Source organism: Clupea harengus, chromosome 18 (genome assembly GCF_900700415.2).
Source record: "Clupea harengus chromosome 18, Ch_v2.0.2, whole genome shotgun sequence".
NCBI classification, from domain to species: Eukaryota; Metazoa; Chordata; class Actinopteri; order Clupeiformes; family Clupeidae; genus Clupea; species Clupea harengus.
In genome coordinates, this window is record NC_045169.1 from 14,279,344 (window position 1) to 14,303,594 (window position 24,251).

The 24,251-nt window shown below is 41.3% G+C and overlaps 2 protein-coding genes and 1 long non-coding RNA gene across 3 annotated transcripts; 1 reads left to right on the forward strand and 2 right to left on the reverse strand.

Annotated features, from left to right (window-relative positions):
• Positions 1–3,500: 3,500 nt before the first annotated feature.
• Positions 3,501–4,705, forward strand: LOC122133734. Its single transcript, XR_006152953.1, has 2 exons — positions 3,501–3,601; positions 3,644–4,705. It is a non-coding gene; the product is annotated as an uncharacterized LOC122133734 (long non-coding RNA).
• A 9,993-nt stretch (positions 4,706–14,698) lies between these two features.
• Positions 14,699–16,332, reverse strand: LOC116224755 (endonuclease domain-containing 1 protein-like). The gene is made up of 2 exons (XM_031585559.2): positions 15,960–16,332; positions 14,699–15,229 (listed from the first exon to the last, which is right to left on the reverse strand). Exons 1-2 carry the CDS (start codon positions 16,257–16,259, stop codon positions 14,699–14,701), a joined length of 831 nt encoding a protein of 276 aa, XP_031441419.1. The 5' UTR covers positions 16,260–16,332.
• A 2,640-nt stretch (positions 16,333–18,972) lies between these two features.
• Positions 18,973–20,930, reverse strand: LOC116224649 (endonuclease domain-containing 1 protein-like). The gene is made up of 2 exons (XM_031585071.2): positions 20,523–20,930; positions 18,973–19,931 (listed from the first exon to the last, which is right to left on the reverse strand). Exons 1-2 carry the CDS (start codon positions 20,541–20,543, stop codon positions 19,161–19,163), a joined length of 792 nt encoding a protein of 263 aa, XP_031440931.1. The 5' UTR covers positions 20,544–20,930; the 3' UTR covers positions 18,973–19,160.
• Positions 20,931–24,251: the final 3,321 nt, after the last annotated feature.

Here is a 24,251-nt window from a genome sequence, read left to right on the forward strand (position 1 = left end):
ACACACGCATGCTGATGAGGTCGCCGGTGAAATTTGCCTTCTGCCTTTAACCCATCCTGGAGTCCTTGTCCTTCCTCAAGGCAGCCAGGAGCAGTGGGCAGCCTTCTTTTCGGCGCCCGGGGACCAGGCCAAGTGTTCAGTCCAATCTTAGTCAGGGACGGACAGGGAGCGATCTTTTCTGTTCTTTTGCATGGTTTTGTGTAGGGGTTCTATGTGGAGGAAACCCTTGTGAACACAGGGAGAACATGCAAACTCCACACAGAAAGGCCCGGGAGATAGCCCACCTGAAAACTGAAGGCCTTGGGAGAACTTACTCCCCAGGACCAACAGCGCCCCATGCGGGAATCGAACCCAGGACCTTCTTGCTGTGAGGCGGCAGTGCAAGCACCTGAGCCACCGTGCCAGAACTAGCTGTGCGTTCAGGAAGGCTCCTTAAATAACAAAAATTCCTCTTGCATTTCCTTTTGATCGACAAAGCGCACAAACGCCAGAAGCTGAGTGTCCTATGGCACATCTGTTGATTCATCTAATTGTAATGCAAATGCAGTTGCACCCTCACATCAAATGCCATCTCGTCAATACAGCGAACAATGGTTGTGTCCGACACTGGAATAGTTTTCAGTTTATTAATGTCAGTATCATTCCCATACATTGTTTTACACATGTCAGTTGCTGAAGGCAATATTAAATCCTCTCCAAGTGTGTATGGCTGTTTCTTCTGGGCAATCCGAAGAGCAACTTGATAAGAGCATTTCAAAGCTAGCTCACCAACTTTTCTGGCTGATTTTCTCTTCAATGTCTGTTGACCTTGGAGGGATTTGAGACTAGTTTTGAAGTATTCAACAGGTTTGTCTTTTAAGTGGCTGTGGGTTGTCTCCAAGTGATGCTGCAGCTATGATGGCTTCATAGATTCGTTTGACAGCACAGTAGAGCAAATTACACACATTGGTAATTCAATGCCATCTGTCTCCTTGAAGGTAAATCCAAACTTCAGATAATTATCTGTATATTTTTGGGTCTTCTCTCGTTTGCGCTTACCCTTATCACCTGCTACATCAGCAGCAGGGGCCGCCTTGCCACTTGCATTTTCACCAGTGGTTTCTGAGGTGGAGGGTATATTACATATATATTTACAAATATATTACAAAACGATCAATTTTCGCTCATAACAATGGGCCTCATTCTCGAACATTTTCTGAAGTTTCTTCTGAAATGTTTTCTTACGGACTTCGGAAGACCAACGTAAGAAAAGATCTCTGCCTGATTCATGAACGCCTGAAAATGGGTCCTTGTCTTTATTTCCCGGCACTTTTCTGCTTGATAAGGACACATGGGTAGCATGGGAGCAGACCAAGAATTGCCTTATATATAAAGGCGTACCAATGACAGAACTTACGGGTGGCCAGAGCAGGCCATCCTACCCGAAGGTATAACTCACATTGATGAGTCAGAGCTTTACAATTTGTGATGAACCTCAAGGAAACATGGTATGCTGTGTCAACCTTATGAAGACACTGAGAAGAGGTGTGCATATACAATAGATCACCATAGTCCAGCACAGATAAAAAAAAAGTGGCAGCAACCAGTTGCTTTTTTACATTAAAAGAAAAGCACAACTTATTCCGAAAATAAAAACCCAGTTTTAGCCTCAGCTTTTTCACCAGGTACAGCACATGTGGCTTAAAAGTGAGGGAGTCATCAATCAAAATACCCAGGTATTTATAAGAGTTAACAATCTCTATTTCACTTCCCTTACGAGCAATATTTTGTGGCCTGTTCCTAGAGTTGGTAAACAACATAAGTTTAGTCGTATCTGCATTAAGAACGAGTTTCAGTTGAAGTAGGGTATTTTGGACAACAATAAAAACATTTTGCAAGTACTCAATGGCCTTTACAAGAGTTGACGCACAGCAGTATATAACAGTGTCATCAGCAAAAAAAATGAAAATTAGCATCTGACACGTTTTGACCCAGATTATTAATATAAATAGTGAATAAAAGTGGACCTAATACAGAGCCCTGTGGTACACCCTTGTAGATGGATACAATATCAGAACATAGACCATCATGTTTAATGCACTGAGACCTATTACTAAGGTAGTTTGAGAACCAAGCGACTGCTTGCTCCGAGAGTCCTGAGTTAAGAAGTCTAAGTTTTAAAACATCATGATCTACTGTGTCAAATGCTTTGGACAGATCGATAAAGAGTGATGCACAATGTTGCTTCTTGTCAGGTGCAACATAAATGTAATTTACCACCTTCAGTGCAGCTGTGATGGTACTATGTTATTTTCTAAAACCTGATTGATATGTTGATAAAATGGCATTAGTGTATAGAAGCTCCTTTAGTTGATCACTCACAAGAGCTTCAAGAATTTTAGCAAGTACCGATAAATTAGATATTGGCCTACAGTTGTTTAAAATAGCTGACACAGCATTCACATGTTACGCGTTGGAATGCGTTTCACTTTGAATGGGGTGACGTCATCCTTTGCCGAACTGAATTGTGGCTCTGTTGGGTTCCCGTGCGTTGCGTTTCATGCTTTGCTTGCGGCAAGAGTTGAAGAATGTTCAACTTTTCCTCGTGGCGAAATGGTAGACAGCAACAGTCTCATATAATTATCTGGTTCAAGCCTTGCCATGTACTTATTCTTCAAGTACGCCAGTGTAGAAAAACTGCTCTCACACAGGTAGGTATTTGAAAGAGCAAAAGACACCTCATTGCTTTTGCAGCAAGCTCTGGAAATTCTGTCTGGCAACTTATCCAGAACTTAAGTCATATGAAAATCACACAACATCATGACCACCAGGCTTGGCATTCAAGAAAACGTGATGCGTCTCCATATGCTGCAATAGTTTATACGGCTTCATGGCTTCAGTTGACAGTAATGTTGAACACACGAAACAGTGGTACCTCCTCTCCTGCTCTTTCTGTCGTCACTGTAAATCTGTATTTGATGTATTCCTCATTGTATTTTCTTTTTTGACGTTGTTTCCGTGTTCGACGTTAGAACGAAATGTTAGCTAAGGACAGTAGATAACTTCAGTCATTCACCAAAAGTATTACTTTTAAACTTCAAAAGTACACGTAGGCTATGCTTAACTGCAGATGCTTGTCAACTTCGCGCGCGAGACTACGTTATGAATAATATGCGTATGGCGTGACGTTAGGGACGCAATGCATTAACATTAGCAAAGCACAGGCTACCATAGACTGCGTGAATCTCATTTTTCTTATTTTAGATATTTTTCAAGAGTATTTCAAGATATTCAAGAGTAATCTGGAAATGTGTTGAAATATCAAAGCGGGAAAAAAATCAATGGTAAACTGATCAACATAGTCATGTCACCGACCCCCTGCAATGCCACCGCGGACCACCAGGGGGTTGAAAACCCCTGATATAGGGGTCTGATGGAACTGCAAAATAGGAAAAAAGCCAAATCCTCATGGATGTGCGGAAAATCCTATGGTATAGGTATACAGAGCTTGGACACTACAGGATATGACAGGGTGTCCGCGGGGTTTTAAAAAGTATTAAAAGGTGATAAATCAAAATTGCCAAATGTAATGCCATTAAAAGTGTTAAATGTAGTTTTAGAGGTATTATTTTTTTTTAAATAGGTATTATTTTTTTTTAAATAGGTATTATTTTTTTTTAAATAGGTATTATTTTTTCAAGTGTCCTATTCTGATTGAAATTCTATCTTCTAAAGTTTGCGTTAGTTCGTTTAAATGCGGGCTTTAGCAAAGCTGGGCACATAATCAAAGATCTTCCGTATCAATCCTGAAGTCTCAACTTTGTATGTTTGATGCGGACATCATATTCAGTGGTCGTTCGACATCTCAAACACTGTGCGCTTCAACTGGGTAACCAACTGGCTGGCTTACGTTTTTGACTTGCTTAGGTATATCTTCAACGTCCAGACAACCATCGTCGTCGCCATGGGCAAATGCAAGTTTTCTGACAGCTGGGTGTAGTAGGGAATAACCGGCAGGCTTATTGTTCGGTTTGTAAAAAAAACATCAATGTCAACTGGATGGGAGCTAATGCACTTCGGTCGCATATGCAATCCACTAAACATAAAAATGGAATGCGCGGTCGGCGAAAGCAGTTCATTCTACCACTCTGCCAACTGTCTGTGCTGCTGCACCAAACACCGAAAGCTAGTGCCACGGTACAAGCCAACGCTACGGCTCCAGCAACTACGTCTGACCTCCGGGTGACTATGGGCGCCACACCAACACTGTGTGCGGAGGCTCTGTGGTGTTTAAACACTGCAGTTAAACACCACTTATTGAACTCCAACGAAGGAATTTCGGAGCTGTTTAAAGAAATGTTTACCGACTCTGACATCGCAAAGCCATTCACGTGTGGTAAAGATAAAACCGGCTACATCATCAGATTTGGATTAGCATCGTTCTTCAAAAAACAGCTTGTTGATGGCATCAACAAGGCAGGGCCATTCGTGTTGATGTTTGCTCATGAGTTCATATTAGGCCTATAGCACACCAGTTCACGTAGTGGATGCCAGTTTGTGAAGTGATATCAGCAACAATTCATATAGCAGATGCCAGTTTATAATGCATCAACAGTTCATGTAGTGAATGCCAGCCAGTGTGCTGGAACTATCTCTCCATTGCACATTTAATGTAGTTTGTTTTATTTTTATTCACAAAATGAAATAAATGTGTGCAATATGTGGTCAACATCAGTAAGTCTCTAAATCTATTATGTTGTGTATAGTGTTATATATGTCAAAATCTCCGTAAACGTTAGAAAGGTCGCTGATTAACACTTGCAACTCAGTGTCGTGATAGTTTTAAAAAAATTCAGAAGGTAGTAAAAAAGGTATTAAATTTAACTTAAGGATTGCTGTAGATACCCTGTATGAAAAGCGCAACCGCTATCCTACCTCACCCTAAAGAGGGTCATGAAGATTGCACTGCAAAACACAAAGGGGCAGATAGTGGGCCTTACGCCATGCAGTTAAAAAATGCTTTTATTGGAGGGATAAGAGAAGAAATCTGTGCATTTGCATACCTGCCAACCTGCACGCATTTTGTGTACCAACTACGCAATTCTTGGTCAAAATACGCAGGTACGAAATGCCAGCTGAAACTACGCAAAATGAATCAATCAATACTCTCATCTCTCTCAATGTTCCAAAAAGTTCTGTTGATTTTAATGGGCCACCCCAATGTTCGCAAGTCTGTAATTTCTTTATATTCACCGCTGCAAAATAGTAATGACCACTGTCATTGGCAACGGGTATTGTGCTTCTAATTGCGGTCGATTCACATATTTCATATCATTCCGCAAGTAGTCCCGTCATTTAGCGCAACAGAAAGTCATTGGAACTTCAAATAACGCTGCATTGCTGAGGTACAGGTACAAGTGGGCGAGTAATAATCAATTACATAAATGTGACTAATGTTCACATATACAATGTTAAAACATGTGTTCGGTAACTTGATACGAGATGATTAATTTAATTTAATTAATTTCAATATCCTTATGAGATACATTTGTGTTTATAAACAGTTAGCCGTCGTATCTAGGATAGCTATCGTACGATGTGATTAGCCTTGTTACGAGACGGCTACGGTGTGAATAACTGATGGATTAGGCTAATTTATCTGCAGTAACGTTAACCTAAATGCCACGCTCCCCGCTCTAACTTTGAATCGCTTTGTTGGGGCAAAGTGACCATTACAAAGGTGTTTGACTACAGACTGCTAAGCAAATAATTCCTACTATTGCAGCCAGTCCACAGAACAGTCTTGCAGGTTACCTGAGGTATAACATAATTATGACGTCAGATGACGAGAGCAGCAGATCAAAAAAGAAGCGAGCATGGCCCACAGAAGTTCCTGGCTAAATATCAGGAGCAATGGCCGTGCCTTTGACCCTCAAAACTGCCGCACCATGCATTTTGCACATTGTGCAATTATGATGTCGACATTAGCCACCAAGGAGCTTCAGGTAATATTTATTTCCACATAAAAGTAGATCACTGTGCATGTCATTTCTTTGTGCACATAATTTCTTTGCTGTTAATCACTTTGAGCTGCATTCTTTTGTATTAAAGGTGCTATACAAATAAAGTATATTATTATTAATAATAATTTCCAAACATCTAGTTACAAAAGCTTACATTCTTAGATCATTTTTCAATTGAATACTTTTTTCTCATTAGGCCTATATGATGTGTGCCTATATACTGTAAACTGATTCAATTTTTATTTTTTTTGCAGACTGTCGACGCCACGTGGAGGGGAAAAAACTTGATGGCTGTTACAGATGCAGTCCCTAAAATAAACTCATTCTTCCTGCAAGCACAAGATTTGAGACCAATTCGGGCAGAAACCCTTTTCACCTCATTCATTGTAGAACACAATTTGCCATTAGCTGCTGCAGATCACGCCGGACCACTACTTAGGAAGATGTTTCCCGATAGTGAGATAGCCAAACAGTATAGCTGTGCCCGAACAAAGACTGCCTCCATAGTGAAAACACTGGCCAGGAATGATGATGAGTGCCTTACAGAGGCAAGGTTTGGGGAAAGGCGTAGCGGCTTTTTTGAAGGCACAAAATCTACACATCTACCTAGTTGGTTGTGCCTGTCACCTGATAAACCTAGCCGCAGAGAGGGCATCCAGGCAGCTTAGTGTTAACATTGAAGACTTCCTCATCACCATTTATTATTATCTGGACAAAAGCAGCAAGAGAAAGTCAAATCTACGTGACATACAGATCATGTGTGATACAGATGTGAGGAAAATCCTAAAGCTGGCCTCCACAAGATGGCTGTCTCTGGGGCAGTGTGTGAACCGTCTACTACAACAGTGGGATCCTCTTACGGGTTTCTTTGAAAATGAGGTGGATACAGGAAAGAAAAAGAAGACAAAACCCTCAGTTTCCTCCAAGCAGCCCATGCCTCCATCTGGCCCTACCCAGAAGCCTAAAGCCCCACCCTCCACCAGCATGCCTACAGAGTTTGACTTGTCCAGATTCCTTTTCAAGCAAAATGAAATTGGAAAGAGAGCTGCAAAAGAAAAAACAAACCCCCAAAGAACCAAGAAAGAAGAGAAAAAGGATCTGACAAAACCTGAGAAGGTACTTCAGTTCCTCACCAACCCCATGTCAAAGGTGTATTCACTCTTTCTGAAGAGAGCCATACCTATTTTTGACATCGGCAACCAAACACTCCAAGAAGAGGAGCCATGCATTCAGATCCTGCTTCCAACTTTGAAGCTGCAACTGCAAAAGGTATTGCTCTCATTCTGTAAGCCTGAGCATGTCATCAGTATGATGAAAGAAATTGGTAGAGGTATCAAGCCAACACTATACAGCACAGGGGAAAATCAGGTGCCTGATGAGGAACTCTCAATTGGTCAGGAGACCCAAACATTCATCCAAAGCCAGGGTAACCTAGAGCTGAAGCCATTCTTCAAAGATGTGAGGAAGTTCTTTTCATCTGCAGCTGACTACATGGTTGCCAAATTTCCATTTGGCGACGAGCTGCTTATGCATGCTGTTGTGGCAGACATAGCAAACAGGCAGTCAGTGAAATTCCGTTCTCTGCAGTTTATCAACCGCTTTCCTACTATTCTGCCTGAAGAAGTCACTGTGGATCAAGTGGAAGATGAGTTCCGGATGTATCAAACAACCAGCTTTGAGGAGAGCATCCTCAGCAAGCGCACTGATGAGGCCTGGCCTGTTGAAGAGAGGAGGCAAGGAGGTCTTCTCCAACCTGTCAGCAGTTATGCTTGGGATATTGGTTGTCTTCCATAGCAATGCTGATTGCGAGAGAATTTTCAGTCTTGTCACTAAAAACAAGACCCAATACAGAGCCAGTCTGAGCACTGAAATGATTAGCGCCTTGGTGACGAGAAAGGTGAGCATGGCTGCGAAGGGGACTGTCTGTCACCAGGAAGGCTTCAGCGATGCTCTGCTTAAAACGGCCAAGTCAGCCAGCTATGGGGTTCTTCAGTTCTGCGTGTAGTTTTGTGTTTAAAAAAAAAAATACAATTAAACAACAGTGTCTAAAATACACGCTGTCTGAAAGTGATTACTCATTAATTTATAAGATTTAGTCCATTCATTTAGATTAATGAATTTCAAATTGTGAGATTAATTAGTTATTTTTTTTGTATCTATTGACTATTGACTAATCTGAATTACATAACATTGTATTGGCTGTCAATCATGATGGAAGAGTAGACAAGTTAAGTTACAGCATGTCCACCATCTCTTGTGGGGGCTATGCATTAAGCCATTTGTGATGCCCTTACCACATTGTGCCTCTTATACTGTATGTTAGAGTGACATCAGTGCATAATACTTAGTAAGAAGGCCATAATAATTTTGGACTCATGGCTGAAGTTATGTTTCTCCAGCTCTCCCCAGGTTGGCAAAAAAAAGCATCTCAAAATGCATCAGATTGATGCTTTAAAATGTGGAATATTAAAAATTTTCTTACGGGGGAGCATGCCCCCGGACCTCCCTAGAGGGGTAATATTCTTCTCACCTTTTTCACCCCTGACCCGTTTTCATGCCTGTGTTTTATTTTTGTTTTATTCTGTGTCTCTGGTGTTTGCAGAGCAGTAATCGGAGAACGAGTTATGCCCAGCACAATGAGGTTGTCAAAAGAAAGAGTACTAATCACATCTAAAAGCAGAGTCATACACAGAACCCATTACTTTTGAAGATTCTGAAAAGGGGCTGATATTTAAAATGCCCTACAAACTTATTAGGAAGAGATAAGATTGGTGGGTTGGGCATTAGAGTTATATATGGGTTTAAGAATAAATCAAACCATGTTGTGCCAAAGAAGTGGTGTCACACAATATTAGTATGTATAGAATATACACTGTTTAGCACAAGGGGGCCAGGAGCTGACAAAAGTTTTAAAGAGAAATGTAAGCCTGTCACAAACTACTAGCCTGGATACCATCCGAATTTAGCCCCGCCCACAACATTTGAGGTCTGGAAGTTCGGTCTGGCACTGCTCCGTTGGGGAGAAATTATCAAAAATCAAAAATAGTTCAGACCAATCAAATTGTCAGGGCGGGCTTTATATGATGATGGACAGATGATCAACCGTAACGTAATCAACCACGTCACCAACACACGGGTTGAATTCGTTTTCAACAAACATGGCTGCCGCTGGAGAGCTGAAATGTATAGATTCAAGTCCATTTAGACATTGACAGTGCATTCATTTTGAAAGAGGAACAGAGAAACGCGATCAAGACATTTGTCAATCGAAAAGATGTTCTTGCCTTCCTTCCTACAGGATCCGGTAAAAGTGTAATGTTTCAGCTGGCCCCGATGGTCTACGTTATGGTCATACTACGTTGCTCTGATTGGTTCTAGGTATATCCAATTGAGCGAAGAGGCATTTTTCCTGGTTCGATTGAAACACGTCCCATTTACAGCCCAAGGGAGCAGTATCAGACTCATATTCTGACTAGAATTATGAGTATGACATCGTCAGGCTAACAAACTACATTAACCTAGACGAATGTATTGGACTAAGACAGGATGGGTGGGGGCTGAGGGCTGGCTCAAAAGACTATATTTTCACAAGCCATGAGCTCAAACTGAGCTACAGTTTGAGGGACATTCGTTTGTTGTAGTACATCTTGTGCTGTTCTCCAGATAAGAATACCTGTGAACAACATACCCTGGCGTTGTTAAGATTTTTAGCAGAAACAAGGCCACAATGTATGCAGGAGTGGTGGTCCACTAAAGTAAAGAAAAGCACCTCAGCCACAGACGACGAAACAAATTATGTCTTTTTTAGACTATTGACTATTTTGTAGGTTATTGATACCTAACTATGTGTTAGAAACACAAGCCCTACAGAGTTTGATTTATTCTCAACCCTTTCAGCTGGATATATTATTAAATGGCCTGAAGAGTAAAAGCAGACATTTGAATGCAATTGAAGAATTAGATCTCACAAAACTAATATTGCCGATAAGATATGCCGAAAAAACACAAACTGTGCCGTAATGGCAAGGTTGAAATGCAGAATGTTTGCTTATGATGGGGAACAGGGTCTTCAAGGACACAGCAAAGATGCCTTGTTTGAATGGTACTTGATGTCTAGGAGGATAACGATACACACCTAGGACACTGGACACAATGTGAAACTTTTACACATGTGATTGAGAATCAAGAAATACAGATAAACACTTCCACTGAATGTAGCACAAGGGGAATATGTTTGGATAGCAGACTTCTTAGAGTACAGGATATAGCCCTAGCTGATATGTGGGGACGGCAGGTTAGGAGCTACCCTGCCTGTGGGTTGGGCTGGGACTTGTGCTAGAACAATGTTGGTACAACCTTTTTAGATTACCCCCAGGTCCGAGACTCACCAATACCCGAGGAACATTCCAATGCCTTCTGTACGAGAGAGGAGAGAAGCAGGGGATGACAGCGGGATCTTCTTCGCAGCATGGGCATTCCCCAAGGAATTCCAGACAACTACAAAGCCTTGAACCCAGCAGCGAATGGCCTGGCGTCAATCATCTGCCCCTGGTGCGTCATCAGAGCACACACGGATTAACTTTCTTTACTACACCGAGATGAAGTTTCAAAAACTGACCAGAGACAGATTGGAAAAAATCAGAGAAGAACTACATGCGACTCCAGAGTGACGCGACAAAACACGACTTTGCTTCATTTACATTTAGTCATTTAGCAGACGCTTTTGTCCAAAGCGACGTACAAGGGAGAGAATAGTCAAGCTACGAGCAATAGAACCTGGTGTAACAATAAATACTACTTTACATAAGAAATATAACAAAATGAAATAAAAAAAGAAAAAGAAGTGCAGAAATGTAACTGCTGTAATTGCAAGTTACGCACTAGTCGAAGTGCCAGTTAGGACGGGAAGTGCTCTCTGAAGAGTTGGGTCTTCAAAAGCTTCTTAAAGGTAGAGAGGGACACCCCTGCTCTGGTAGTGCTAGGTAGTTCATTCCACCAATGTGGAACTACAAATGAGAATAGTCTGGACTGCCGTACTTGCACAGACGGGAGTGCCAAACGACGCTCACTAGAAGAGCGCAGCATCCTGGGTGTAATATTTGCCCTTACAAGAGCATTTAGGTAGGTGGGAGCAGAACCCTCAAGCACTCTGTAGGCAAGCATAAGTGACTTGAACTTAATGCGAGCAGCTACCGGCAGCCAGTGGAGCTCAATGAGTAGCGGGGTGACGTGTGCCTTTTCAGTTGGTTGAACACCAGACGCGCCACCGCGTTCTGGGTCATTTGTAGTGGTTTCACCACGCAAGCCGGCAGGCCCGTTAGGATGGCGTTGCAGATTCAAATGCACTGCCAAGGATGGAGGACTTTGCGTCATGTTGGGAACTAATCAGTGCTTTACCTAAATTTCTGACATCACCGGAAATGGAAAAGACTTAGATCTGATCCTACAGAAGATGCAAAAAGTTGTCAAATAAAATACAAAAAGGAGCTGGAGCTCAGCACTGCTTTCGTGCCTTGACTGGAAAGTTTTCCTCATGGAAAGGAATCTTGATGTCTTGTATACAAATGATGTTTGTCCTGTGTTTATTGGCAACTGTACATGTTATGTGATACCCTGCATTCAAAAAGGGGTGAGCACTATGATAGTCAACACAGTTGACGCCCACAATGTTAGTCTACATATGCAAAGTATACAAATGTGTGATGAGAAATATTATTTATTTTAAAATTACTGACATGATGATATAGAGTGATGCTCATAGTGATGATTTCGAGGTTATCCATTGAAATTGATTTCTGATTGTGATTATGCTTGTAATTATGATTATCCCTTTAAATTGATAATAGGATGGATTGATAGAGTTAATTTCGAAACATGGTTCATGACTTAGGAATCTATTAATCAAGTGCCTTCGTATTAATAATTACCTTGTATGAATCATGTGCTTATGTAAGCAGGAACATGGCTTTTCTGTGTTTCTCTGTGTGTATAACTTAGATTATTAGGTGCTGATGCCACTTAGTCTGCATATGTGTAACACCTACATGCGTAGGTGAAGAAGGAACCTCTTGTCTATGTTTGGGTGAGCTCATAGGTGATAAGAAGGGTCGAACTGTGCTTATTCAACACTGTAAAACTGACATCCTTGCATTTCAGAAAGCGCAGTTGGGATGACACAAAGGGACTTTTAGTTGAGTTTAGTGCTAACGTTAGAAACATTTATGGTGTCAGAGTTAGATGAATCTTAAGTATATAAACCCTGTGCGATGTTAGTGAAATTGCTTCACTTTCACCCTTGTGCTATGAGTGAGCCCGATTGCAATTGTTTGTAATAAATATACTGATCTACAGCTCCGGAGTCCTGAGATAACTTCAGTGAATTTGACAAAAAAAATTGTAAATGCAAAGCACAAAAAAAAACCATAGTGATCACCAGCCTCAAAAGCATGGTGAGAATGCAAGCCCCCTTCTGAAGGCAAACAGCTTGGCTTGTATCCACACCTTCTCAGGTGCCCGGCCACTGCAAGGCCAGTGGGGGTGCAGAGGGGCGTAAGAATACTATTTGAAGTTCTGTTGGTTCTCACCATCTCTTGTTCCACATGTTACATATTTACATTGTATATTTAAACATGCTGTTGTTGTTTCAGATAGTTATCATGGTACCAAATTCAGTTTTATCTCCCATATCAAACAGCTGTTTGTGTGTGTAAGTTACAGTTTCTTCAGTCTTGGCCCCACCTCAGAAACAGTATATTTACACCAATAATGAATAGTTTTCATATGAATATGCATTGCTGCATAATAAGTAATAATATACAACGTCAAAATACATGGACTTAGGCTTATACAAAGCATGGAAGTCTAATCCAATACATTTTCTGTCGAATTCAGTGATCTGAATACCAACAAAAAAACAAATGGGACCATCGTTTCATTGAAGGGCAAAGAGCAAAGTCCGTCGCATGCACTTGATTTAAAGCTATCTTGTGTCGTGGGATATGTGAAACACACAGTGGGTGAAGTGATCTTGACTAGTACTGCTGCATGCAAACACAAACTAGTGATCTTGACTAGTACTGCTGCATGCTAACATAAACTAGTGATCTTGACTAGTACTGCTGCATGCTAACATAAACTAGGGATCTCTACTAGTGCTGCTGCATGCTAACATAAACTAGTGATCTTGACTAGTACTGCTGCATGCTAGCATAAACTAGTGATCTTGACTAGTGCTGCTGCATGCTAACACAAACTAGCTAATCAGTTACACCGGAGGAGTGGAAGACCACCATTGTGTGACAGAAATCGCAAGTTTGAATCTAAATTGACTCAATGTACGCATGCGATTACTCCACACTCTATATACAGTCTGTTGTGGATGGCTTTCAGTTCACTTTATTCAGTTATCAGTTTTCTGAATGTGGAAGGAAATATCTTTAGTGTGGTAGCAAGGAGATTGTTCTCCTATTTGAAGGAAAAATGCTTCATGGGTATTGTAGGAGCCATTTCTCTATTTATTTAATAGGCTATTCTAATGCTTGCTTTCGTTTCTATTTTCTGAGAATTTGTGCCCTCTACAGGTCAAAAGGCCATTAAATGGAGAGTGGAGAGTGACATGTTGGAGCCGCGGCTGACTGGGAGCACACAGCTTTTGACCTTGCTTGTTTGTCGAGGATAGGCCTAGGCTAAAGGAATCGCTGCTCTTTGTGCTCTATTTTAAGCTTTCAGTCTGCCTTGATTGATTCATTAATTTATTTACAAAAACTACAAGTTGTTACATCTGTTTATATTAATAAACCAATCAACATTGTTGGAACTTTACCTGGACCTCTTTGGATCTCCTCTTTTGTCATACAACAAGCGTCAAAGAACCCCCAGTCAACACCAACAACGTGACTAACAAAGGGACACCTTTTAGATAAATGGTCACTATAGGTATTATATATGACTGCCCAACCATAGAACCTGAACCATAGAACCTGTCTTGTGAGCAGGAATCCCAGGATGTTCTGGATGTTTGGAACATAGCAGCATGATTTGGCACCAAATTCAGGCTGTAAGGACAGAAAACAGAGACCTCCGTGTGGTATTGGACCTCACTAATGTGTTTGGATCGGTAAATAAAAATGACAAGGTGCAAACATGGTACATTATGTAATTAACAAGTTCATTAAAACAATTTAATTTTGTTGATGTATGTGTGTACATTGGAAAGTATCTGTGTTTATATAGTATATAGGCCAACATATATATATGTGTGTGTTGCTACAAAGTTATGATGGTTTTAGGTAATGCTCATAATTAGTTTGAAGAAACACATTATTTATTCATAAAAAAACTAAAACACCACACACATTAAGTCACTGAAATGCTAATGATCCAAAAACACCACACACATTAATGCAAGGATTTGCAAAGCATTTTATTGATTTCTTGATAGTTTGAGTACATTTTCAATGACATAGTATACATTTATATATTATATTATATAATATATTTATGAAAAGTTATTTTTAAGTCACTACATGAACAGTAGCCTACAATGATTCTTGCTGACATGGGTCCATCTGTAAGTCCTAATGTCTACATGTTTATCTGTAAGTCCTAATGTCTACATGTTTATCCAATTGTTTTTCTGTCTCTCTGCCTAGCCTTCTCTCTCCTTCTCCACAGCTGAAAGAAGCAAGAAGCTGATGTCACCCACACTGACCCCCAAACACCTGAAAGGGGGCTGGGTAAAGGTTAGTCAGATCCTGATCCAGAGCAGAAGCGCTGGTAAAAGGTTTCCCTGGGTCTTTATCGTTACTGGAGAGATACCCTCCTGAAAAGAGGGGCTTGTCATTGTTGTTGAGACAACAGTAAGCATTCCAGAAGTGACTGGGCACGTTCACCCTGCCGTTCGTTGTAAACTGCGCAGGGTTCAAGCTTGGAACCACTCCTGTGACCACAAAGGCTTTATTAGGAAGGCAGTCTTTATCCAGCAGTTTCTCGAGGCCATTCTCCATGCTCTTCCACTCGCCCATGTTGAAGGAGGGGTGTTGTGGGGCTGCGTTGGTGAGGGTGAAGGTGGAGTCAGCACAGCTCTGAGTGTTTGTGTGGAAGACTGGGTAAAGGTGCCTTTTGTGGTAGCCTGATCCTTTATAATCACCATTGAGGGCCTGATGGGTTGCAGGTTTGCTGACTGAGGACTCTGAAGCCATGTCGGGGCCTTTGTTCTGATCATCAAGCTGATGGAAGAAACCCAACACACAAACAAATGGATGGCAAATAAGGTCAATCAAAGAACTGATGGACTAATCAACCCTCTTCTGTTCTGTTTCTGTCCTACAAAGATCTGTTGAAATATTGGTCTCTAAGAGACCCCAATGACGGTGCATTCTTATCCTGGGTCTACGGCTGACCTCAGGTCAGAGCTGAAGTGGCACATACCAAGTCATGACATTTATGTGTACTTCCAATAACAGTGCACTGAATGCTGAGTTGCTAACCTTCATTTGTGGTCATTTAGTAGTGGTACAGACAAACATAGACCTGATTCAAAATCTACCTGTTACCCTGTCGCAGTGAGTTTGGAAATGCATGGTAGTGAGCAAAACCATGACAGCTGTGCAGATCACACTCACGTTAGCATTAGAAGTTAGCTTCTCACTTTCAAACAAAGTCTTCCTATGTCATGATTTCACATTTAATAATCAGTATCATGCAAAGGAAGACAGACAGAGAGGAACAGAAAGAAAGAAAAAAGTAGCACTGGGTTGAAATGACGACCCCTGGTTGCTGGGTGACCTGTATCAACTGATGAAAACCAAAGATGTTCTGGCAGAATACAATTTTTCCTGCTGTTTTAAAACTGACAAGCAACTAACATGTAGTAAATCACCAGTTATAAACTGTAAGTGCCTTGAGACAATAGTATTGTTTTGGTGCTATATAAATTAAATTGAAATCAAAACTGACCTGAGGTTCAATGTACAAGTCATTTTTCCTTTTACATGGCTGTCGACCGACAAACACATAGGCAGAGTACACTGGAATCCGGTTCTTTGAGTCGTAATGTGACGCAAATTCATAAACGTTCTGACTGGCTTGTTTATGACAAATCTCCTTGTATTGACTCCCAATAAAGACTGTCGGAGGAGTAGTTTTTCCATTTGGTGTTGCAAAGAATTGTGGACATGTTTTTGTAAAATCTTTCACAACTACAGCCACTGAACTAACCAACACCATCAGAACTGCCTGGCCCACGAGCATCTTCATTGTAATGAACAATACTTACTGAATGGATGCTGTCACTGAATGGACACTATCACTGACACACCCTCAAGTGCCTGACAATTAGAACTCTTGTTGTCGGCTACTTATTCCCCACTGTGCATGAGGAAGGATGACTTGTAATAGTAATGATGAAATATTTCCACTAACCTTGAGAGAAGAAGCACCTCTCACACACACACACACAGCCTTTCGCCACAGACACCTCTGAATTTCAGCATACTGCTGCTTGTAATAGTAATGATGAAATATTCCCACTAACCTTGAGAGAAGAAAACACCTTGCACACACACAGCACCCCACACACATAATACACACAGAACCCCACACACATACACACAGCACCCCCCACACACACACATCACCCCCACACCCACTTTGCCAACAAACACTTCTGAGTTCCAACTTACTGCGTAACATACTCGTCAGAAATAAGAACTTACTCTGGTGCGTGTATGATTGCATCCACTGTGCTTTAACTGCACACAGAAGTTACAGTCACACTTACAGAAAGATACGTTGAAAGATAAAGACGGGTCTGGACAACAACTTAAAAAGATCTAGCCTGGTTGGGCTAAGACCTGACCACTGGGTGGATTAGGACCCGAGTGTCTTAGACTGAGGAGTTTGAAGGAGTAAGTGATTAAGCAAATCCTCATAGACTTCAGTAGGTGCAAGGGAATCATAGCGTTTTTTTTTTTTTGTGGTCTCAAGAATTGTTTGTTTCATAGACCTGTGTGTGTATTATACTGTCCACTCCAAGTGAGACATTTGAGTCAGTAATATGTCGTAACTGTTCAAATATGATGCAACTTGACAGCAACATCAAATTCAGAAAAAAAGGAAGTGGTGGGAGTCGTGTGTGTGTCAGCTTCATGGTGAGAAAATGATCAACCAAGTGAGAGCATAAAACCATTTCTAAACTATTTGTCAGTTCATTACCCCACCCAAGCAGCCTACAAAAATGAATAGGGTCTAAACCTGGGCTGGATTTCAGTAGAAGTCTTCTGGTGTAACCTGCGTTGTGTAGACAAGCACAGTCCTGCACTGGACTCAAACTCGCAACGTCAGGCCTGAGAGGCGGGCGTGCTGGCAAGGAGGCTGAAACTGCATGAGTGCTAGTGACACACACACACACACACACTTTCCCCACGGACAAACACTCGTAATTGCTGTGCTCACACTTAGGGGAAATCTGAACCGTGGAACTACTTACACCACAACAATTTTTCACACGCCAGAAATCCAACCCGATCGTTCGGGTGATGGAACTTTGATTGTTCAGACTTTTAAACGGGCGTTGTGACCCTGCTCAAACTGCACGATAATTGACAATCGATCTGATGGGAATCGGGGGTAAAATCAGGCCAAAATCATACAGTGTCTGTCTGGCTTTAAGGTGACGGGAGTGAGGTTTACTCACTGCACAGCACCCCCTGCACCTCACTCCCATCCGAATCACGGCACCAATGCAACCTGTGCTGTGTGGACAAGCACAGTCCCTCCCGCACTGGACTCGAGCTTGCAACCTCAGGCATGGGAGGCGGGCTATTAAATGAAACAGAATGAAACACACAATCCAGACAATACTGCTACGAGAGAAGCACCAAAAAAAGCAGGTGGACACCTCAATCATGTGTCTACAGTTTAATCACATTTCTATGATCTTAAAATCTGACATGAGTACAATACAATATAATAAAGGACAGGAGTGTACTGTTGCAATAAGATTGACTAATGTAATGTTAGTTGTGATTTCTCTGTATGCCCTGCTGGTGACCCCAGTGAGATGTCCCTCTTAAGAAGCTCTTAGTCTATGACTACTCCAGAGCAGGCATCTGCTAGTGTTTTGAAGTGGTACTTAAATTATGATGCTTTTGGGAAACACTCTAAAAAAAAATCTAAGATGATGCATTTTATTACATACCATAAGGATAACTATATATAGGAGTAAATTAATACCATAAGGATTACTATATATAGGAGTCAATCAATACCATAAGGATTACTATATATATCGGAGTCAATCAACTCACATATATGAAAAGAGCCAATCGCCATGACTGATGAAGGGGCTTCTTGGCTAACCTGTGCTATCTGAACAAGTAGACCATGAAAAAAAAACACTGAACACGGCTGAGATATAACGCTGCTGCTGTAGTAATGAAGGGCATTTACGTACGTTAGGTTTGCCATCTCTAGTTTGGCAGTTGGCGGAACAGTAACTTATTTGGCACACAAATTACCTCCAGTGGTTCAACCTGAAGAGAATCGTGGCTAAATGTCTCAATGGAACCTGCCTCTGTCGTCCATAAGGACTCTCTTTGGGCAACACAAGATTGTTTTCATCTATCATATTTTAAAGTAGATGTCTTGTTACAATGGCACAGTAGAAAAAAATATTGATATATATAATATTTAAATATATATATTTTATATATATATAAAGTACATATTTTTTGATGCACACAGTCATTTTTTGCAAAATGAAGACCAAAAACCTCCATGCAGAATAGTCAGACAGAGTTACCTTTGATCTTTGCTTACCACATATGGTAAACGCATGTCATGTGTGTGGACATATATAGCAAACCCGATGTGTGTGTTCTCTTAACTATCTTTTCAGTCTTTGAAACCAGGGTGTTGGCGTATGACGTATTTCTCTGGAAGTGATACAAAAATAAAATCAGGTCTTTCATAACTTTCAAAGGGTAGTTTTTTATTCAAGCTTACAATCAAATCAGTCAATTAAAAAACATGTAAAAAACAGTATTGGTCAAATGTGCAGAATCTCTTGGTGCAATGCCACTAGCCGCCATCAGATGGCAGCAGCGAGTCTATCTGTGCACTCAGGCTACATGGCAGACCTTTCATTCAGATAATCATTCACAGTTTGAACAGTCGGCTTGAAGCAGTAACAATGTCAGCAAGCTGAATAAAGCTATAGGAATTGAACAGATAATACTGCCTCCTGCCACCTTTGCCCGCTCTCCTCTGCTCAACTAATTCCAGCTTCCTCTGTATGCGCCTACAAACTGGCCTACACCTGGAAACAAGTCTGGGATTTGGCAGCTTTTGGCACCTAGTAGTGCATCTGGGAACCATAACCCTAACCCTAACCTCAGCCTCGCATTTGCCTCCAAACACCATGAAATTTGTACTGTAGAGTTTGGACAACTTCACATCAAGATCGGTCACTGTCATATTTTGAGGCTCCTGGTTGCTGTTGGGGACAAGGTAGCCCCGTGACATTAGGGGCTTTTTGTTGTTATCAAGACAACAGTAAGCACTCCAGAAGTGACTGGGCACGTTCACCGTGCTGTTTTTAACAGTCACCACGGGGTCAGAGCTGGGGACCACTCCAGTGACCATGTAGGCGCGGTTGGGCAGACATTTTGTTTTCAGCCATTGGGCCATGTCCTTCTCCATCTTCCTCCACTGGCCTCGGTTTAAGGAGGGGTCTTGTGGGGCGGCGTTGGTGAGGGTGAAGGTGGCATCAGCACAGCTCTGAGTGTTTGTGTGGAAGACTGGGTAAAGGTGCCCTTTGTGGTAGCTTGATCCTGCATAATCTTTGTTGAGGGCCTGGTACATTCCTCTTTTGGCTAGGCTGACTGAGGACTCTGGAGCCATGGCAGGGCCTTTGTTCTGGTCATCAAGCTGACGAAAGAAACAAGGTACACCCGAAAAAACTCAATAATCAATAAAATGTCCTGCAAATCAATCTATCAAGCTATCAATCTTTTTGAGTTAGATCGACTCTGTTCAAACATGACAGGAGTATTTGCATGGAACACTTATTTACTCAAAATTATAGATAAATAGGGCTATGAAATAATTTATGGAATAAATAAATAAAAAAACATGACTCATTTGTTTTATTTAATAAATCATAGCCTTGTTTATTTATATAATTTAGAATAAAACATACCTTTTATTGCCCTGCTAGGAGTTCTAAAACTAGACATTAAAACTGTGGGGCAATGAGTCACACTTTCACTAACTGAACTGGAGGTATACTTTCTCAATAATGCTTTATTAAAATACCTTATTTAAAGAATCATGGGGCCATTTGAAACACTCACATTTATTGTTATTGTTTCAACAGTACGTTGGGAGTAAAATACCGACATTGCAACATACTACTAATAATAAGATTAAGATCGACCATAAATAAATAAATATTCCAAAAACATTTGTGAAAATCAAATAGAAAGCTCTATATTTCGAAACAGTAAGATTCAATTTTACCTGAGGCTCGATGTTCCACATGCAATTTCTGTCCAAGCTCTCTCTGCCGTCATACACATAGGCAGAGTACACTGGAATCTTGTTTTTTGTGTCGTAATGTGTTGCATATTTATACCCTTTCTTACTGTCTAGTGTCTGACAAATTTGGCTGTACTGCTGTCCATCAAAGACAGTCGGAGGACTTATCCCTCCTTTTGGATCTGCGAAGAATTGTTTACATCTGTTCGAGAAATCAGACACAACCTCACCGACAGCGACTGAACTGACCAAAAGTATCACCAGTATCACCCAGGAGCTCCATGATCAAAACCTGACACCAACGAATCGCGGTCAGCAGCCTAAATTGCCTGAGAGTCGGGGATCCAGATGTTGGCTGTTTATACCATGTGCAGATGGGGAAGTGTGAGTGGGGTGCCACATGATGTCCACCCTATTACACCCCCTAACTGCTTTAGAAAGCAGAAATGGACCCGTCCTCTGGTCAAAGACAAACTTACAAATAGAGGCCTAAGGACCTGTGTTGGTGGGTTAGTTCTGCTTTCGTGGAAATGCAAAAGCAGATCTTCTGCATCCCATACAGTTTCACATTTACTCATTTAACAGCTTTAATCCAAAATGAGAGTATAGTACATACTGTACATGTTGTTCATTTTCATCAGTATGCGTGCTGCCAGGGTAGTGAACCCAATCACAATGACATTGCAGTTGCTGTGATCAAAGTTGTATTCAAAGTTGGGATTCCCAAGTATCCATGGCGCAGGTAGAGTAACCCTAGAGACCACAGGTTTGAGGGAGCCTATGAAGCACATACATGTTGTTCATTTTCATCAGTATGCGTGCTGCCAGGGTAGTGACCCGATCACAATGACATTGCAGTTGCTGTGAAGTTGTATTCAAAGTTGGGATCCCCAAGTATCCATGGCTCAGGTAGAGTAACCCTAGAGACCACAGCTTTAAGGCAGCCTATGGACAATGTCTATGCACACCAGCACTGAAAGTTAACTGTAAGGACATTTTGCTAAATGAATAGTGTAATTGCCTGTAGCAGGACTTCCCCATCTCTCGATTGCATCGCTAGCATTCCTGTTGGCAAGCTTTTTCATATCGGTAAACCTGTGATTTTATGTGCCATATTCAAATAAGATCAATCAATAAAATATGTGGAATTCGGAAAACTCTTTTTTTCGTCCAGGAATGAATTGCAAACAGGATCACAAGTTCAGTGAGGCGAAGAGAAGCTCCATGTGATTATGGCCAGCACTGCAAATGTCCTAAGCTGTGGTCAAGACAGATTCCACGAAAATAAAACACGCTGTAAGAAAAAAATAAGTTTCTTTTGTGGTTGATGTAGCAATCTGTTTTTGTAAGAAAAAGGACATTTCTTTTGTGGTTGATGCAGCAATCTGACTTTATTCCAGTAAAGTGCAGTAACGAAGCATGTGGAACATTCTCCTGATTCAGCGGTACAGATCTGAACAACAAGCATCTCCAACTCTAGCCATATAAACTGTTTAAGACACCTCCTAGGCTTTTAATGTAAATGAGCTAGGCTTCAAATGCAACCTTTTGCTGTTCTGTATGATAATCAGGTTTCTCTGACTGAGATGGTTCTCAATGGCCTACTCCATTCCCATACTATGATTAATTACAGTCACTCACACCTCAGTTTGCTTCTTGACACCAGGAGCAAATCCAGTGTGGGGACCTTTCCTTTGTTACCATGATAAGATTACCATTTTGGAGATTATGCTGGCCAACTTTTGGTGGTCACAGCAGTTGTTTGATCATGAATCTCATGTTCACTCACAGGATATACTGTAATTTCTTACAGTGCAAAAAGTGTCATATGTCTGGATATGTAAAATATGTTTGTGAATGCGGCAGCCGTGCCACATGCTAGGGTACAAAAATTGGGAGGTGCACGACCAGCTGAAGTACACCGTGCACCAGGCGGCAACCAAAATGACGTGCGTGCCATCGTCTGCGAGGACGGCAACAGCGAGCATAAATCCAACTTAAAACAGAAGTAAGAAGTTCCAGTCTGAAACTAGCAAGCTGACAACGACAATGACAAAGACATGCTTTAAGTCTTGCATCACCAACAACAGCACAGTTCGCACTTATTTGCTTGCTAGCATGGTCGGTCAAACTGGTGTCTTTTTGGCAATATATCTGGTGATGTAACGCTGTGAAAGCTTTTCTTATTTTTGCGTGGTTGTCAAACGCGGACCAAAGAACTACATAGTGCATAGCCTGAGCAGCCAATGGGGACAGTAGGTGTGTTTGTTTGTCCTTAACATGACGAGATACAGTCCCCACTACAATTATGGGCAACCCTGGTAAAGAAACGTCACTTCTTAATGTGTGATCCTAATCACGAGAGGCTGAGTTCCTAATTGAGTGGAGTCAGACAATGAAAATGCTAAGAGAGACTCATCCGCTAAAACCTTCAGGAGACCTATTCCCCCATTTGGTTTAACACAGACAAATGAGGGGGTTCTCACCCAAAGATGGGGTGTGCCCCCTCCAAAGAGAGATTACTTTACAACTCACAGAGACCATAATTATCATGTCTCTGAAATCTATGTTAAGACTAATCTATGCAGCTGTAGGACTGAGACCACTCTACCACTCAGACTGAGACCATTCAAATAAGTCCAAACATGATAAAGAAATCATCTTCAAATGCAATATTTCACTTAGCACTCTTACATTCATTTTTCTGCCCCTAGTTTCACCCTGGCATGGAAAAGCACAAGGAGAAAACCATAGATAGGAGTCTCAGCAGGGGGGTGGGAAGATCAACAATTGGCATCTCTGGAATGTTTGTTGGGGGGCACCATAAACCAACACCTAACCCCAACAAATGAGTAGTTACAAGAGGAAGAAGGCCATCTGTGCTTTTTCAATCCAAAGATCCTTTCCTGCCTTGCCTCACACATGTCAATATAATCACACTAGCTAAAAACATCACATTACATTAAATGAAATGAACCACTAGGCATACAGTACAATGGGGTCCTTGTTCTTAAATGTCCAACAGAGGGCGCTGTTCACCAAAGAATTGAGGATTTGACACAGGCCAGGGGACCTGAGGAGGTTTTTTTTTTTCAATTTAAAACAAACTTATGTCCTACTGTAAGGACAGCCAAAAGGTTACCAATGATGGAAGACACCAGGCTGGAACGCTGAACCTTATAGGACAGTAGAAAGCATTAGAGTGATAAATATTGCAGAAAAGACTCCATTCAAATTACCTACAGATGATACGCCAATTGTGAGTTATATGAATGGTTAGTGAATACACAGTTTATTAATACTATAAACAGTAAGCTTAAATCTTAAGCCAAGCTGAATGTAATATACAACTCAAATGAATAAGTACAACTGTGAATAATAGCAGGTTAATACACAATTTGATACCAAATTCCCTCAAACGACCAAAATAAACCTGAATGCAAGAGATAGAAAATAACAAAACCTGAGATGAATAACCAAACTCGAAATGAATGGGTGAGAGAAATGGTGAAGGAGAGACAGACAGAATAATATAATAAGAGTCCAGGGGAAGAGAGGATCTCCACACTCAAAGACAGGAAAGGAGAAGCAGAAAGAGCAGAAGAAGAAAAGAGAAGAGGAAGCGACCCACCACTCTGACGTGTTTGGTTTTGTACCCCAAGACCCATCAGCCAATTGCCCCATCTGGGTATGCCTACGCAGAGGTTATAA